Consider the following 18,956-nt stretch of genomic DNA (forward strand, 5'->3'; position numbering starts at 1 on the left):
GTTTTTTCAAGATAGAAGTCGTCATACTTCCATCTCCGAAGACATTTTAAAGCAGAAAGCTAACATTTCCATTCAAATATTTACCCTGATCAGAAATTCAAAGCAAGTGATGGTTGGCTAGAAAAATTTAAGAAATGCCACGGTATTTGGATCTATCAACATCAGGGGAAAAACTGTCTAGTGATGTTTCTGCTATAGAACCATTTCAAAAAAACTTTTTTTAGAAAAAATTCTTGAATTAAATTTAACCGATGATCACATTTATAATGTGGATGAAAGTGGTCTCTTCATAGAGTTTTCTCGCAGAAAACTCTAGTTCATAGAAATGAAGTTTCAGCGCCTGGTCAAAAAATGTTCAAAGACATGTCATGATAATGCCTTGTGCAAACGCCTCAGTAAAACATAAAGTTACTTATGATTGGAAAATCAAAAACCCAAGACCATTTAATAACTGATGCCTTCCAGTTTTGTACCGAAGTCAACATAAAGGATGGATGAATGTCGAACTTTTTTTCAAAATTTTCACAACGATTTCATATCATCTGTTAAAACTTATTTAAAATCTTAGCATTCAGAACAGTAAGCACTTTTATTATTGGATAACTGTCCTGGACATCCTCTGGCAGATGAATTGATTACTGAGGACAGAAATTTTACAGTATGTTTTTGCCTCCAAACTGTACTGCATTGTTGCAACCAATGGATCAGAACATAATACAGTCCATTAAATTAAAATATTGTTAAGACCTGCTTTTAAATGTAATTTCCCAAAATTATGATGTTACCACATCAATAAAAAATATAAATTTGAAGGTTGTAGCATTCTCAGTCGCTGCTGCTTGGGAAGCCGTCAAACCTGAAGCAACTTGAGCATCATGGAAAAAACTGTGGCCTTCTGGAATTTACCAAGATAACTATGGTGATACACAAAAAGAGGAAATTCAAACTGTGCATAATTTAGTTAAAAATATAAATCCAGATGTTGAAATTTCACAAATAGATATTACGGAATGAATTACAGGTAGAACCGAAAGTGAATTTGAAATCAAATCAGATGCTGAAATAATAAATATTAAACTGCAGAATGAATTAGAAGATGATGATGATGATGACGATAAAGAACTTGAAGAAAAAAAAAAGTAAAACATGAAGAGGCAGTTGACAGTTTTAATGTGTATCAAATGGACTAAGCAGAATGATACGCCATTCTGCAAAATTTTATTGCTAATGCAGCTTCGAGAAGAAGCATTCGAAAAAAAGTTTAGCTTCCAAGAAGCAAAAGAAAATCAGTGACTTTCTTTACAAAGAAATAAAACTTTTTTGTGTTTTGTGAAACTTTTTTTTGTGTTGTGTACAAGAAAGTGATATTTTTTTATGCAAATTAAGTTATGTACTGAACTATGCAATTTTATTAAATCAGAATCCTCAACAATACAGGTACATATGAACTAAATTTTTTACTAAAATAAACTTGTGTCCTGTATTATTTTTTAAGTTTTATATTACAGTACAGTAGCTTTTTTCTATCAGTTACTTCATTTATTTACAGAATTAAATTGACCATTAGAATCTATGATTATTTTTGTCTTAAACGTTAGTTATTGTTGTCTCTTGGGGGAAAATTCACTAATCCAAACAATTAGCTAGATACCACTGTTCTTTCATGGACATTGTTCTGCAAAACTGTTTACCATAATTTTTCCTCCTCCTCCTAAGAGGTGCACTTGTAATAAGTGTAGCTGTCAATCAATGTCCAATTTACTACCCAGCTTCAAACTCACCAAACCAACTTTTCTTCTGCTTCCTTTGTTTCATTTGCCTATGTTCTGTTACTCACCTTGAAGGCTGGGGAGAATTGTCTTCCCTAACTTATCGAACCTGCTTCTCCTCTTCCTCCTTTGTTCCATCCATCTCTATCCTCTGGGACAGCCTTCCTCATGATGTGTTTCCTAACAATTTCAACCTACAGCTCTTTAAGAAGAATGCCAATAGGTTTCTTCTTTCTTAACCCTCATGTGCATCTCACATGGCACTGATTTGCTATAGATTCTTGTACCTCTTGTGTGTGTGATTTAAAAAAAAAAAAAAAAAAAAAAGAAAGAAAGAAAAAGAGAGATGGAGTGATGTTTATTATAAAGTGTGCCCTTGTGTTAGATTACTTCAGTTCAATGATATTAAATTCTTCCTGTTGGTAATTTGCCTAATTCAGTTTTAATGTTGCTTTGACCAAATTATGGTCATCCACTTATCAGCACCTTGCAAGGATCTAGCTCTTATTTGATTTGTGCTCTTTTTTTTTTTTTTTTTTTTATCATCAGTATGTAATATACTGGACTCTTTGGTCAAGAAGAGTACAAGCTGATTTCTGCAATTATTTTGTGTGAAATTGTATTGATTATAGTGCAATTATTTTCTGAAGCCAGATTCTATTAGTGTGATAGCTGTGTACTTAGTTTTACTCTCCAAAACATTCTGCAGAAGAAAGAAAATTTCATTTCATATCTGTTCCAATTTTAGCAATTCTAATCTCTTTGTAGTATGCAAATATTTTTGTATTTAAGTATTTTCATAAATCATTGATTCATTTGTTGATTAAATCACCACTCAGTCACAACTGTAAAATATTGTTTATATATACAAGAATTATGGCCTAAAGTCTTGCTGTTTATTGGTTCTTTTATTGTGTGTGTGTGTGTTCTTTTGAATCAGGAAACATATTTTACTTTCATCAATACTGGTATATAAAGAATTCCCTTCCTTAGTAATTCACCACATTCTGGGCATTTAATCTTGCAAAGTCTCTTCATAGTATGAATGTTCGTATGTCTGTTTCTTAGCTGAATTTTGTATTTAAGTATCTATTTTCTTTGATATGTCACTGCTGTTAGTAGCATATTTTTCATCACCTCTTCTGATGATTCAGAGATGATGCAGCCCTTGTTTGTTCAAGCAACAAATATGCCAGGATAATATTTTATAATACTCATTAATGAAGTATTATAGAATAGAAAAGAACAGCCTTGTCCATCTCCTCTGTCTTCACTATCAAGCATTAGCTAGAACTTTTAGGCCTAATGCATCGCTCAAAGGCATACACAATCTTCGGTGCTTCACTTGTTCTTTTCAGGAAATACTGTCACAATATAGTAACTTAGCACTTGGAGTGAGAGGAATCCTTAATATAGTATAAGAAAGGTGAGACCTTGCCATATACTTCCATAACAAATATTAGAAAGGTATGAGGTACTTAAAATATCCTCATGAAGAAATATAAACACTTGAAATAGAAGTGATGGGTCTATTATTTTATTTTGAGCTTAAACTAGTTGAATTCAAGTGTAATCAGTTTATATACGTATAATATATATAGGTCTAAACAATAACCTAAGATTTAAAGATTAAAGATATATAAGTATATTTTTATATATAGGTATAACTGTTAGGTTTGTATTAGTTGGCTGCAATGGCTGTTCATTCAGCCCCTCCTAAACGAAAGGAGATATATAAATACGAGGCACCATGGACTGTGTACAGTATGAATTGGAGTGTGCGTCCTGATAAACGTTTTCGTCTTGCCCTTGGAAGTTTTATTGAAGAATATAATAATAAGGTAAGTGTACCTAAAACATTGAATTAATATTAAAATTTACATTGTAATAATTATAATATTATTGAACATAAAAACCCATTTACATTGCATTAATATTAAAATGCTGGATTAATATCCTGAATGTTCTAAGTTAACAAATATGCTTAACTTATGAGTCAGTGTTTCAAATGTGAAAGTAGTGAATTCCTTGTAAAAAATATATACATCTCATCTTCCTTTTACCCTCTTTTACCTTGCAGTGTCGAGGGTTTATTAATCATCGGACCTCAAACCATTCATAGGATAAGGTGGTCAGCCCTATGCTCCGGTGTACCCTATGTCCTGTAGTGTTGAGTTCTCAAGGCTGGTTTGCCTGCTTTGTGAGATGAAAAACCCCAGGATACTGGAGGAAAAAACCCTACTGTCCACACTCCCAAGACTGCTAACTTGGTTATGGCTGAGGAAGATCCTTCAGCTCCTGACATCACCGATCGAACCTAGAACACTCCTTCCCCGGGCATATGGTTGTGAAGCGCACAGCCACTAGGCTAACCGTGCAGACTTATATACATCATGAAACTCCAGAGTTGCTTAGAAATTGTTTGTTGGCATATGTGGTCAAGTTAGATGTTTTGATAACATCTCAGAAGCTGAAAGTGGAAGAAGTGACCATGCTGCTTAACTTAGAATGATCATGTTAGATTGTGGGTGGGGGAAAGATATGTAGAACTAAGAGAAATTATGACAAGTCCAGAAAACATTAATGCTATGAGAAATTGCAAAGGTAGCAGTCAGTATTGTTTCAAAGCAAGTGGCAGAGGGGTTGATAATGGTATTATCTTACTGTAATCCTAGAGTTAAAGGATAAATGTATGAAATGGAGTGAACAAATTGCAGCGGAAGATCATCTTATGAAAAAATTATAAGCAAGATGTATTCAGTGACTACTTTGTTAGCTTTATGATTTATTGGCACAAGGTTAACAAATCTCATACGTTGCCATCTCCTACATTAAACGAATGGATTCTCATACTGTACCATTCCAAAGGTTACAGTAATAAATAGATAAATTGGTAAATAACATGTTATGTATTAAAAAGAAACAAATTAAAAAAATTAAGAAATATCATATCTACAAATAAGTAGCATTTATGATCAAATGTATTTATATAAATTAATTCTTTGAAAAAGTTAATCATATAATTTGTTAGTCTGACAAGATCTGCATTAATGCACCTGGCTCAGCCAGGTTAGTAAAAATTTCATTTCATTCTCAAGCGAAGTGCTGGTACTCCACCAACACATGGTAAATGATAAGGCAAGCATTATGTTCTTCACACGTGTGTGTTATCAGCTCTTAGTAAGTAATAATGTGTAAGATCACTGATCTGTGTGAAGCCTAGCAAGAAAAACTTCTGTTTCTACATTGATTACACACTGCTTTGATTAATTAGTTTTGTCTTATAACCTATGTAGTCTGTATATGGGACTGACAAACGTGTGGGAAAAATGTGAGTTAACTTAGCTTTTGCATCTGCAGCCTCAGTTCCTTTAATTCCAATGTGGCTAAAATGAAGATCCTTAATTAAGGATCTTCATTTTATACAGCAATTATATAATATCACAAAACACTGTATGTAGATGTACAGAATCCAAACAGCAGTCAAAACAGTGGACAGAAGCCGGTTGTTCAGTACCAAAGAAGACAAAGTCGGTTCCATCAGCAGGAAAGGTCATGGCATGCATGTTTTGGGATGCTAAAGGCATTTTGTTTATTAATTATCTTGAAAAGGGTAAAACAATAACCAGGGAATATTATTCCAATCTTTTAACCAGAATAGACAAAAAAATTCGTGAGAAAAGACCCAGTTTGCAGAAGAAAAAAATCATCTTTCATCAGGACTATGCACCTGTCCACAAAGGTGTTTTGGCAATGAGAAAATTAAGGGATCTGCACTATGAATTGTTGGAACATCCACCCTATTCCTCAGATTTGGCTCCCTCTGACTTCTATCTCTTTCCAAAACTAAAACTCTTCCTAGCTGGTCAGTGTTTTTCTTTGAATCAAGAGGTGATTGCAGCTGTAGAGGGGTATTTTGCAGGTCTTACTCAGAATCACTACAGGGCTGGATAATGGTGCTGGAGGATCGCTGGAATAAATGTATTAGTCTTAAGGGAGATTATGTTGAAAAATAAAAATAATTTTGAAATTATAAATTCGTTTTTTCATTGTTAGGCCGAGAACTTTTCAGACCACCCTCGTAAATGGGTAAGAAATCAGTGTCAGAATACTTTGCCCTCTGCACATTAAATGGCTGCAGGTAGATGGAGTATAAAACTTCATCATCCTTCTCTTCAGAGAATAATAAATTATAATAAAGCAGATATTGCAAAGCAAGGAGTGCCTCAACTACATTTAGATATTAGATTAATTACCTGCTGTTAGCATACATATCACCAGCTGTCAACTATTTAAGCCACCATGCATGTTTGTTGCATCAATTAACCTTCATACTGCAAATCATTAGCTGTTTGATAAAATCAGAACTTGAAAAAGTTCTGATTATATCAAACAGCTAATGTGCTGGCTTATTTGTCAGGCAAATATCTCACTTATTAGATGTTAGCCTACAAACACACTACTATGGTTGCCTAACATATGGTCACATGTTTATTCTTGCATCTAGTCAATTTATAAGCAAGTTAGACATTAACAAATGATGTCTAATTTTAATCCTCTATAACTACTAGTGAAGGAAATATTTTAACTACTTATAACTGCATTTATCAGTGAGAAGAAAAAATTCATCCATTTTATGAGTTATAAAAGCCTAATTATGCTTTTTTTATTAATCACACCAATTTTTGCTTTTAACAGTTATGTCTTGAATTGATTTTATGGAAAAAAGCAAACAATTTCATTTCTGCTATTATAAAGCAAATTGAAAACTTTCAGTGTCATAAAAAAAAAAAAAAAACTCATTGAAATAAAATCTCTAGGTCTCTCCAAATATAACTACATTAGCTCACTTCTGAATGCTGATTGACTCTGAAACATTAGATGCACAGGACCAGTGATGTCATGTGAAATGTCTCCGATCTATAAATTCTCAATCTGTCTTCATAATCAGTATACCTCAATCCTGATATTATTTGACACTGTCCTTTGCACTTTCTACATATGATACAGAGGCAGCTCAGAAAGAAGCAATTGAAAAACATGTAGGTCAGGATCAATATAAAGATTTATTTGAGGAAAATAAATACTTTGTTCTCAACTTTTCATCATCATCATCATCATACGTATCAAGGATTTAGGCCTAGCATGGCCTGTTCCGGCCTTAGAAGTCATCGTTGAATCGTTTAAGAGGACGTCCTGGTTTTCTTTTTCCTAATGGCTTGTACTTTAAGGCTTGTTTTGGTAATCTTTCTGTTTTCATTCTTTGAACGTGTTCCATCCATTTATGTTTATATTTTTTAATTTTTTCTATTACTGGTTCTTGGTTTAATTCTTTCATAATATCTTCGTTTCTTTTCTGATCAAATAGGGTATACTTTGCAGTTTTTCTCATCAACTTCATTTCTGCTGTTGTTAATCTTTGTTTGTCTTTTTGTTTTATTGTCCAGATTTCGCTTCCATACATTAAGACCGGTAAGGCTAATGTATTGTATACTTTTAGCCTGGTTTGTTTTTGAACTAGGTTTGGTTTAAATATAGAGTTAATTACACCTGTTATTTTTAAATATTTTGCAATTTTTACGTTTATATCTTTTTCATTTTCATATGTGATCATACATCCTACGTAGTTAAATGAATTCACCTGTTCTAAGATCTTATCTATTACTATTTTAGTTCTTGCTAGATCTTGTCCTTTAAAGGCCATAGTTTTTGATTTTTCCGTTGATATTATCATACCATAAGCTTTGGATATCTCATTTAGATCTAAAATAGCTTTCTGTAAGTTATCTTCAGAATTTGTAATTATTATTTGGTCTTCTGCAAAGAGGAGAGTGTTTAAGTTAACTGTAGGTGAAAGTTTAATTCCTTGATGTGTTCTCAACTTTTAATATCCATTATTAATGGTTAATTCTGCATATTTCATCATTGGATAGGAAATAAGCTAATTACTGTTTTTCCTCTGGATATCTATTTCAGGTTTTGATGTTTTGACTAACTGGTTACCTTGTAGTGCCAATGAGCACTCTACAAGATAAAATGGTGGAGGGGGGGGAGACTATCCTCAAATTTATCATACTCCATTATGAAAACATTGCTAATCAAAATCGGCATTTGTAATGATCATCATCAAATTCCTTACATGTACCTTCAAGGGCTTACAGTATATGATAGTACTACATGAAAAACTTACATCACCACTAACTTCCTATCTACAATTTTCCTCTAAATCAATCTGTTTCCTGTCAAGACTCCGACATTATTAGATCTTATATTTCAGTCTTCTAAGGCACTTTTTACTGTATCAATCCACCTATATGTTGATCTTCCTCTGGATCTTTTTTCTGCAATCTGGTAGAGAACACCTGTTTTGTTAATCTTTCCTCTCCCATTCTGTTTAAGTGACCATACCACCTGAGATTAGCTCTGCTAACACATTCCTGGATGCTAACAATGTCAAATTCTTTCCTAATATCCTCATTTTTAATATGATAATGCCATTGATGCCATCTGTTCATGCCCCTAATCTTTCTCAGGACTCTCATATCTGTGGTCTCTAGTCTTTGGGCAAGTGTTTTACATCCAACCCAGCTCTCAGATCCATAAGTTAAAATTGGTTTGAACACTGTCTTGTATACAGTTAATTTAGTGTTTTGGCTAATTTCTCTCTTATTCCATATAAATTTATTCAGTTGACTTCCTTCCATACCAGCTTTGTTGATTCTGTTGTCTATTTCCATTTTTAATTTACATTTTCACTAAAAATCATGCATAAGTATCTGAAATGTTTTACTTATTTTATAAGTTCTCCATTCACCATGCAGTTGATATTTTCAATGTTTCTGCCTATTTTCATTGTCTTTGCCTTGTTATTGCTGCCCTTCATACCATATCTATTACAACAGTTATTCAGTTTAGTCAGGGAATCTTGCAAACTTGTAGCAGATTTATGTAGAAGTATAACATCATCCTCATACAGTAAAGAGCCGAGATTAATATTTCCAATTTTGATATCAGGTTTAATACCACTTTCCTTCATAATGTGACCCATATAGATAATGAATGACAGAGGGGGGATAATGTATATCCTTGTGTGACACCTGATTTAACAACAAACCATCTTTATGTATTTCAATTCTGACTGCTGACTTACAACTCAAATAAAGACTAAGTATTGCTTGATATAATGTCCCATTGACACTACACCACTATAGTGTTTTGAATAGCTTTCTTTTGGCACCTTTTTTACTTGCTTTTTCCAGATCTACAAAATTCAAATATAGATCTCTGTCATATTCCCATGATTTCTCAACTATTTGTTGTGAATTGAAAATCTGATCCTGGCAGCTTCTATTTGGCCTGAATCCAGCTTGTTCTTCCCTTCCACTGTCCTCCTCAACCTTTTCTCAAGTATACTTGCATAAATTTTACCAGGAACACTCAGTAGGGAAATGCCTCTGTGATTCTTGCATACAGTTTTATTTCCATTTTTGTATATGGATACTATGAGATCTCTACTCCAATCATCTGGAATTCATCAATCTTTCCAGGCCTTCTGAACTATGCAGTATAGCCACTGAAAGACTTTTATACCTCCATACTTGAGCATTTCTGATCGAATATCATCTACTCCAGTTTGCCTTTCCACATTTTAAGCCTTTGATGGCTTTTTCTACCTCAAGTATCGATATGTATTCCTGTTTGCATGTCTGTTGAGTGTTTTTTACCACTGTGCTCTCATCACTGGTTGTTTCATTTAGCAATTTTTTAAAGTAATTGCTCCATACCTCAAGGATATTTTTTTTCTCCAGTTTTCATGTCACCTTTATCATCTCTAACTCCTTTTACAGGTGCTCTTTCCTCCATTTCTGAGCTTCAACAACCTCCAGAATATCTTGCCACTTTCTTGATATTTATTTTCTATGTTCTTACCAAAGTCTTCCCATGACTTCCGTTTAGTTAGTTTTACAGTGTTTAGCTTTCTTACGTTTGTCTCTTTATTCTCTAAAAGCACAAGCTGACTTATTCGCCAGGAACTTTTTCAATATGCTTTCTTCTTTTCCTTCACTGCCTCTTTAACTTCCTGTGTCCACCACGGAGTTCTGATTTTTCTATCCTTTCAGACAACTTCACCACATGCCTCTCTGGCTGAATCAGTCAATACTTTCTTCAGGATTTGCCACTGAATCTCCAAGGTTTGGTTCCTGTTCTCAAACTCTTTCATTTGTTCTTGAATAATGTTTGTGTATTTTAGTCTGCAATTCACATCTGAGAACTGCTCAACTTTTATTCGCTTTAAAACTTTCTTACATGTTCCTCTTTTCGATATGAAATTCAATTTTATCCTGCTCAAGATTTAATGGTGATCACTTCCAATTTCAAATCCTCTGTACACTCTAGTGAGTGTCCTTCACCAGTGAGAAAACATCATTATCAACAGTAACATAGTCAATGAGACTTTTCTTATTCCTTGTCTCTTCTCTCCATGTGAATTTGTGCACATTTTTAGTTGAAACATGGTGTTAGTAATAACAAGTCCATGCCCTGAGCAGAAATCCAACAGGTATTTGCCATTATTATTAGTTTTGCTCTTTTCTCCAAATTTTCCCAGAATATTTTTCTATGTCTGACAATCATTCCCTAGTCTGCCATTTAGATCCCAAACATTGAAATTCTGTCATTTTGTACCATCATTTTATATTGTGGAATACAATTTGGTCGGCTAAATCCCAAATTGCGAGTCCATCCTCATTCATTTAGTATCCAGGTAGATACCTAACAGGGTGCACCACGAGAAGGTGAGGATATTAGGTCAGAAGCCCTGGTTGGTTCTTCATATTCCTTTAAAGGCTATTTGGAGGTCTCTTTTCAGTTATACAGCTTTGACCCTTAAGCAACCCATTGTAATCATCAGCATTTCTCAATAGATGTGATGAGTAAGGTGAACTTTATACAAAAAAACTATTTACAACATGAAACAGAATCAGCATTAAAGAAATGAAACTGATGATTAAACTGAAATTTGTTCTGATTTTTTGTCAAGAGACTCTGTTCTCACTGCAGTACAGCTTATTATGAGAGTTCTCTAGGGAGTCATTGAGGAGGCCACATACTACCCTCACAGGTGTCATACTTGTCCTTGAATTCATTCATGGTACTTGCACACACAACATCCAGTGGCAGTCCATTCCAATTATACACCACGCTGAGAGAAAAAAAAATAATCTAGCATTCATCCCCTTCTTGATGGCATTCTCAGCTTCCAATGATGCCCTCTTGTCCTTTCCCCACCCCTCCATAAAATTAAAAATTTCATCTACTGAAATCTTATATGACCCTTTCAGAAGTTTGTAAGTCTGTCATATCACCCCTCTTTTTCTTGTTTGCTAGTGTTGCCAATTTATAAATTCTCAATCTGTCTTCATAATCAGTGTCTTCACAATCCTTATATTATTTTTTGAAACTGTCCTTTGTACACTCTCCACTTTGTCAGAATCACAACAGAAACCAGGAGACTAGACGGCACATAATAGTCCAAGTGAAGTCTTATCAAGGCCTTATAAAGAGGCAAAATGACTTCCTTAACTTTACATGCTAAGATTTGTTTCAGCATTGCAATTATCTTCTGAGTTGTATTTGCAGTCTTTGTTACATGACCCTTGAACTTCAACTTCCTACCTATTAAAACTCTGTTATTCTTAGCCTGATCAGTTTCTTCTAGTGCAATCCTATCAATATAATGATATTAGATATCTTAACATGTATCTAATCACACCAGATTGTATAACTTTACAATAAATAACATTGAACTGATTGCCATTTTCACATGTCCCCAATTCCAGCCTATTGAAATCATTCTGCAATTATTGCATATCAGCTGCATTCTTGATTGCCCTACCTATCATCATCAGCAGATAGCTGTATGTTGCTTGTCAAATCCTTCCCAATGTCATTATGCTAGTTCATAAGGTGAGTAGGATAGATAACCTGAAGAATAATATCTTATGCATTGTAAAGAGAATTAGGTATAGAAACCCTCTAGGAATAGAAAGGCAGAACAGGAGTTTGATGCTAGGATGGCAGGAAAAAGATCCAGAGTTAGACCTTGATCTAGCTGGATTGATGGTCAGAAATGTGCCCTAGAAGACAGAAATATTAGATTCGATAACAATGGAGTGTTGACAGGTGATAGACTAATTTGGAGGAAAATTGTTGATGTTGTATAGTAGTAATGTAAAATAAAAACACTATTTTATTTTTAAATAAACCACACAACTAGTGTTGTCTTCTTAGAAGATTTCATTGGTGCATTACATGAAAGAAATACAAACAAACATTGCGAGAGAATATCTAAACATCAAAATGGTAATGTATTGACATTTCAAGGTGTTCTGTGTATCACTTCATTGACATGATCTCGTGAATGCCAAAGTTGGATAGCAATGCAGTGCCAATCCGAAAGTTATAACTGAGGTTAGTGTTGAAATGTGCTGGATTGAGGACAATTTCTTTAGATGCCACAATTTTTCTTTCTTTCACAAATAATAAATATATATATATATATATATCAGGAGCGAATATTCCGAGTGTGAGTTGCACACTCATGGAATAGCAATATCACCAATATTATATTTTAGCATTTATTCCTGTTAAAGACTCCCCTAATTGTTTCCTGGCTTCACATAATTCCTACAATTAAACACAATATATTAATGCTTCATGCAGAGGACGCTTTTTGGTGTGTAAACATTACATCACATTAATAGTCTGTGTGTGTGTGTTCACAAATATTAACACATTTGAGCCCTTTAAACAGATGTGCAGATGGCACAGTGTCAAAATCTTAATGTTCTAATGGTTTTAAACGGCCCAGAAGGTGAGGCAGTATGTTAGCTGATACAATAGCACCCAGAAGTTGTTAGTGGCTGTGATTAGTTATTATGTGAAGCAATCCAATTGGATGTTGTCATTTGTTATGAGATGCTGTTTTTGTTTTCTCACTTTCATCTGTTTTACTTGTGTGAAGTGTGAACTGACGTTTGACACCTATAGACAAGTTTTTAATATATATATTTATAATTTCTATAAATAATTTATAACTTTGTTGCCCATATTTACAATGGGGAAACGGTGTTGATGATGTACTGAATGTCCCATTTTCTACCAAAGCTTTCGCAGATTGTATGATTATAGTCGAATGAAGTTGGACTTGTGCATAATAAGTAAAGAGTTATTTCAGCCTTTCAATCTGGAAAGATAATAATTTCCCAAGTGATTACTTTTCCAATTTCTCTATGTATTATATAGCTGTATTTAAAAATTGTATCAAAATTCAAATTATCCATCGCGCCATGAAGCATAAACTATTTGTGCTTCTCACATAAACGACATGCGTGAAGCATAGCTCTTGTTCATTTGACTTTATGCTTTCCATATTTAAAATTGTATTAATTAATAAAGTATTCAGTTATCCTACAGTTAATTGCATTGGACCAATTAAGATGAGAGCTGATGCACTATGCACTCTTAAAAGCTTTCATACATCAATAAATATGCAATCATATGGTCACATTGACATGAATTTTGTAACACAGGTAGCATAACCACACAATAGCACGCCTAACATAAATGGGCATGCAACCTCACTTATATATATATATATATATATATATATATTATTCATTTGTGCAAGAAAGAAAAATTGTTATAGTTAAGTATAACATTTGATGTTTTACAAATTTTCTGCTGCCAGGATTGATTTATGTTCAGAAATCTTTTTTCTTTGTTAGAGGGGCAGACCATGCTTTATTATTTCTGTTAATACTTTTAATTGCATGATTTTATTTTTTGATTTTTGTTTCCTCAGATTCATAAAATTCTGTCTGTTGCCCTATTTATCTAGTGAGCTTTTTATTATCTTGCTGTTTCTAGTTATTGTTTTAATATATCTAACATTTCAGATTGTTCTTTGAAATGTTGGATCTCCCACTTAATCTCTATTGCTGATTTAAATGCTTGATAATTTTATAAACATTTGTGTTATACAAATATCATGCTTGGTGTTTGCGATATATCTGTTTCAGCTCTTGGTTTGTAGCTATTTCAAATATGATGCCTTCTTTCCTTTTATTACTTTATTTCATTCCATATCACATATTATGTCTCCTTCCTCTCCTTTGTCAAAGTTAAACTATATTCTTTTGCAGGTTTTTCCATTACTTTAATAATTCCCCATTGCTCTTCAGCGTCAAAACTTTGTTTAGTTTTATTAATATATATGAAATCACTCTTTTCTATATAGATGTTTTTTTTTTGTTCTCCCTTAGAAGATGGATGTTTTTTACTTTGCATTTTGCCAATTTTGTTTTTGATATTATTTTTGCTTGTGCATACCCTTACTTCATAAAGATTTTAACAAATTTTTTTCATTTACCACAAAGCAATAATCTATTATTGATCTACTTCCTCTTGTAATATATGTGAAAGTATGTATTTCTTTGAAGAAAAGATGAGTTCATTATATATCAATTATCGAAACTTGCAAAATCTTGAAGTAATTCTTCATTTTGGGTAATTGTGGTTCATCATTCAGACTTTTAATGTTTGAGTTGAAATGTTTTCTATTCTGTCATTAACAATCCGCTGCTACTATTAATCATTTTGTCTTCATGTACTACATTATAATGGTATTATTCATTTGTGTTATATCTTATAATTGAAAGTTATCTTGGCTCACATTGTATTGTTTTTAATGTTATAAAATATTATTGACAATTAATATCCATATTATTATTATTATTCAGATCTTCCATGGAATCACAAGATTCACTGTGGGTGGTCCATCATAGACAACACAGTCTATCATGCCACTCTTTAAACTCATTCACCATTTGAGTTTCACTACCCAGTCAGACAATGCATTCCATCCATGGTCCAACCACTCTCCATGCAAAAAAGTTAATCTTCACCTTCTTGTTTTCCACTTCCATTCATAACCTCAGGGATGGCCCTTATCCTTGCTCCTTTCTTTCGTTCCATACAAAATAACTCTCCATTGTCAACACTGTAACTCCTACCTCTCTCTCTACAGTTTAAATGTCTCAGCAATATCACCTCTACATCTGTCTACCAAACTCTGCAGTCCACATGCCCTCAGTCTGTCTCCTCATAGCTAACTTTGTAGGGTTCTGATATAATTTTTGTTATATGCTTCTCTCTTCATTACCCTTCTGTCTCTGCAAGTCAGTGTCCTTCTCAGTATTGCAGCAATTCTCTGTTATCTTCATCTTCAGGATATCTATATCCATAGTGATTGTTAAAGTTTTAATCGATATGTAATGGTTGAATTTTGTTATTGTTTTGTTATTTATATGAAAATAATAATTGGAGTAGTACAGTCCAGCCCATTTGAGAAATGGCTCTCTTGTGTTTTGGAGTTGATTTTTCTGTAGGTGCCAGTTTCCCCTCAGACACTGATTTTAATTTTTTATTTATTTATTTTTTTTCCAGCAGTTTTGCTTTTTTTTTTTTTTTTTTTAGTTAATTTATTGAGTTAATGTCATTGCCATCCTAGATGAAATTGTCTGCTAAGTGGAGGGTTGAAATGATAGTTTCTTTAGCTAATGAAATAATATTTTGGTAAATACATTTTTAGGTTCAGATAGTATCTTTAGATGAAGAAACATCGGAATTCACTGCAAAAAGTACATTTGATCACCCATATCCTACTACAAAAATCATGTGGATTCCAGACACTAAAGGAATGTATCCAGATTTATTGGCAACAAGTGGAGACTATTTGCGAGTGTGGAGAGCTGGTGATGCAGAAACTAGATTGGAATGCCTCTTAAATAATGTAAGTTGATATAAGATGTCCATTTCATTATTTAAAAAAAATTCTTTAAGATAAAATTACTCTTTCTGGCGACTTGAAAATATAAAGGAATTAAAATGGTGGAACACTTAAAAAAAAAAAAAAATTGCCCAAGCACCAGTGAGTCATTTTGTCTATCCATCTGCATGCATCTTATTCTGGGAGTCTAGATGGTTGGATTTTATATAAAGCTTTACCATTTAGAATCTTTACACAAGATTAAGCTATTCCAGTCTTTGTTTTAATCAGATCATTTACAGGGGTGTGTGAGGGGGGATGTGCCAAAAATATGTATTGCAATAATTGCACTCAGCTTTGCTGGATGGAATTTAATAAGAATTGAGATTTGGAATATATTATGCAAGATCTGTATGACTCAACAAAGTAGAATGGTTTTAACCCTTTGTATTTTTATTGGCAAAATGGTATTAATTCCATATTTCCATCGATGATGTCCCGTTTAGAAAGACCTAGGTTCAGATTCAGTCTTGGACATGAAAAATGTTTATCAGGACTTTTCAACTGAATGTCTACTTATTCTGTGGGATGACCTTTTAAGGTTGTGTTTAGAGTTTTATCTATGATTATCTTTTTATTTGGTTTTTGTTTATTTTTAGTTCAAACTTATCACAAGCCTTCTATTTATTAACTGTATTTTTTAGAATCTCTTCATTCTCAGAACTGTCTGCATAGCTTAGATTATGCTTTTTCCACCGATTGAGATGATTCTTTGCATTTTTGATTTCTTGCATGATAAGATTTCAATCAGTAGTGGTGATAATTCACGTCCCTGTCAGACTAATCTTTTTATGTCTGTTCATTGTGAAAGAAGTATCTTTTTATTTTAATTGCAGTTTGTTTAGTCCAGACCAATGTTTTCTTTGATTTTATGAGTTTATTGTGAAAGACAGTATCAATTGCTTTCAAATCTATGAACCAGAGGTAGACCTGTTTTTGTATAGCAGTTGATGTTTTGCATGCCATTCTGAGGTTTAGTATTGCATTGGTTGTACTTTTTCTACTTTTTAATCCATATGTTCAACTGTCATTTTATTTATCTGGTTTTGACATCTGTCTAGTATTATTCTAAGACATCATCTCAAGGCATTGCTCATTTATCTAATTGTTCTGTAATCAGAACATCTCCATGAAATTAGATTTTTTGGTATCAGAATGATTAAACTAGTTTTCCATAGTCAAGATACTGTCATCATATGTAATTATAGTCAGATTTGAATATAGTCATTGTACTATGGTATTGTTTTAATTTTGTTGGCTTCAGTTGTTGCAGTTTAGTTTAACGTGATTCTAGTAGCAAGGCTTATATGTTGGTCATACATAACTGGTAATTAGTTTACGGAATTAACAACGCATATAAAGTATATTAATTAAAGGTAACTTTAATGAATAACTTCTATATTTCGGCAATATCATGTTGCCATCTTCAGGAACATAAAGATATGGTATGTGCACGCAGGCACTAACAAAAGCAAATGAGGAAGAAAGCAAGAAACTAATATTGTTTCTAAAGTCCTAATGGTGCTGGCAGGCTAATTTGGTTGTTTTGGCAGTTGGGCTGAAGTTCTCATAATGTAAGTCTCCCAAATTTGGGGTAGTTTCATGCACCCAAATTTGTTGAGGTTAGGAACGTTTTTTAGAGCTGCTGAAGATTCTTTGAATAATCTTTCGTATTTAAACTTGCTGCGATGGATTATTTTTATTTTCTTCCAACGAATTTTATGGTGGGTATCTAAGGTATGGTCTGCCAGCCCAGAGCGGCTGTACTGGTGAAACCAGATGTAGTCTTGGGAAATCTTGTAGTCTTGGGTAGTCTTCTGAAATCCTGATATTTGTTGTTCTGCCTGTTTGGCCAAAGTAGGACAGTTTGCAGCTGCAAGGGACCTGGTATACACCAGGTAGGTCTAGGGGAAGTGGTTGGTCTTTGGTAGAGCGGATAAGGGATGCCAACTTTTTATATGGTCTGTAACAAGAAGTAAGGTCATATTTTTTGAGGATATTGGTTATTTTCTCAGAGGTGCCCTGGATGTAGGGGATGGTGATAGATTTGATGTAATCTTTATTGTGGAGGGGGTTGTGGTTTACTGGTTTTAGTATTTTTTTTTTTTTTAGTATTTTTTGGATTTTTTTGGGGTTATAGCCATTGGCTAAGAAAGTATTGAGGATGTGGTTTAGTTCAGTAGTTAGGGCCTTGTCATCTGAGCAGATTAATTTTGCCCTGTTATATAGTGTTTTTATAACCCCATATTGTTGTGAGGGGGGGGGGAATTGCTGGTGAATGTATCTGCCAGTATGGGTGGGTTTTCTGTAAACAGAGAAAACCAAAGACCCATCAAGCTGGTGAATGATTAAAGTGTCTAGGAAGGGGAGGGTGTTGTTTTCCTCTTTTTCTAAGGTAAACTGAACTCTGGGGTGTTGGTTGTTTAAGTGTGTTAGGAAGGAGTGGAGTGTGTCTGAGCCATGTGGCCAAATAGCAAACACATCATCCACGTAATGAAGCCAAATAGTGGGTTTTTGTGGGGCGGAGTTTAAGTCTTTCTCTTCAAAGGTCTCCATAATGAAGTTGGCTAAGGGTGGGGAAAGTGGTGAACCCATGGCTGTCCCCTCTATCTGTTTGTAGAACTTTCCTTGCCAAACGAAATAGCCTGAGTCCATTGTGAACTGAAATAGGGCTGAGATATCGGGAGGAAACTTGGCTTGAATGAGCTCTAGGGTTTCTTTGAGTGGGACATTAGTGAATAGGGAGGAGACATCAAAACTGACCATTATGTCAGTGTGTTGGAGTGAGAGGTTTTCTATACTGGCTTTAAAGTGGGCTGAGTTTTTTATGTGTGATGGTGTGTTGCCAGTATAATGTGTGAGCGTTTTGGCTAAATGTTTGGCTAATTTATATGTGGGGGAATCAATGCCATCCACTATGGGACGTAATGGCACATTTTGTTTATGTATTTTTGGGAGTCCATATAATCGGGGGGTCTAGAGTTTTAAGGTTTTAGTTTGTTAGTGACTTCCACAGGCCAAGAAGTGACTTTCTTAAGGAGTCTGTGGAGAGTTCTAATCTGAGAGCTGGTAGGATTATATTCAATAGGGAGGTAAGTAGTACGGTCTCGTACTAAAGCATTAAGCTTACCTTTGTAGTCCTTTTGATTGAGCACCACAGTGGTGTGTCCCTTATCCACTTTGATGATTACTATTTTTTTGTTATTCTTCATTTCTTGTAGAGCTGCATATTCATCTTTGGATAAGTTGGTTTTTGGAGGTTTGGCTTTAGTGAGAACACTGACTACATCCAGTCTGAC

At 33.9% G+C, this 18,956-nt stretch overlaps 1 protein-coding gene across 6 annotated transcripts in view; it reads left to right on the top strand.

Moving 5' to 3' along the window:
• wap (DDB1 and CUL4 associated factor wap) overlaps nt 1-18,956 on the top strand; it is a 292,568-nt gene that overhangs the window by 70,036 nt on the left and 203,576 nt on the right. For all 6 annotated transcript variants that reach the window (XM_090404556.1, XM_090404554.1, XM_090404560.1 and 3 more), the window contains 2 exons: nt 3,431-3,610; nt 15,421-15,621. In XM_090404556.1, coding sequence (XP_090260682.1) covers nt 3,464-3,610; nt 15,421-15,621 — 348 coding nt within the window. In that variant the 5' untranslated portion in view covers nt 3,431-3,463. The remainder of the gene's footprint in view (nt 1-3,430; nt 3,611-15,420; nt 15,622-18,956) is intronic.

This window comes from Typopeltis vanoorti, chromosome 15, assembly GCF_054136105.1.
Source record: "Typopeltis vanoorti isolate ZY-2024b chromosome 15, IOZ_Tvanoo_1.0, whole genome shotgun sequence".
NCBI classification, from domain to species: domain Eukaryota; kingdom Metazoa; phylum Arthropoda; class Arachnida; order Uropygi; family Thelyphonidae; genus Typopeltis; species Typopeltis vanoorti.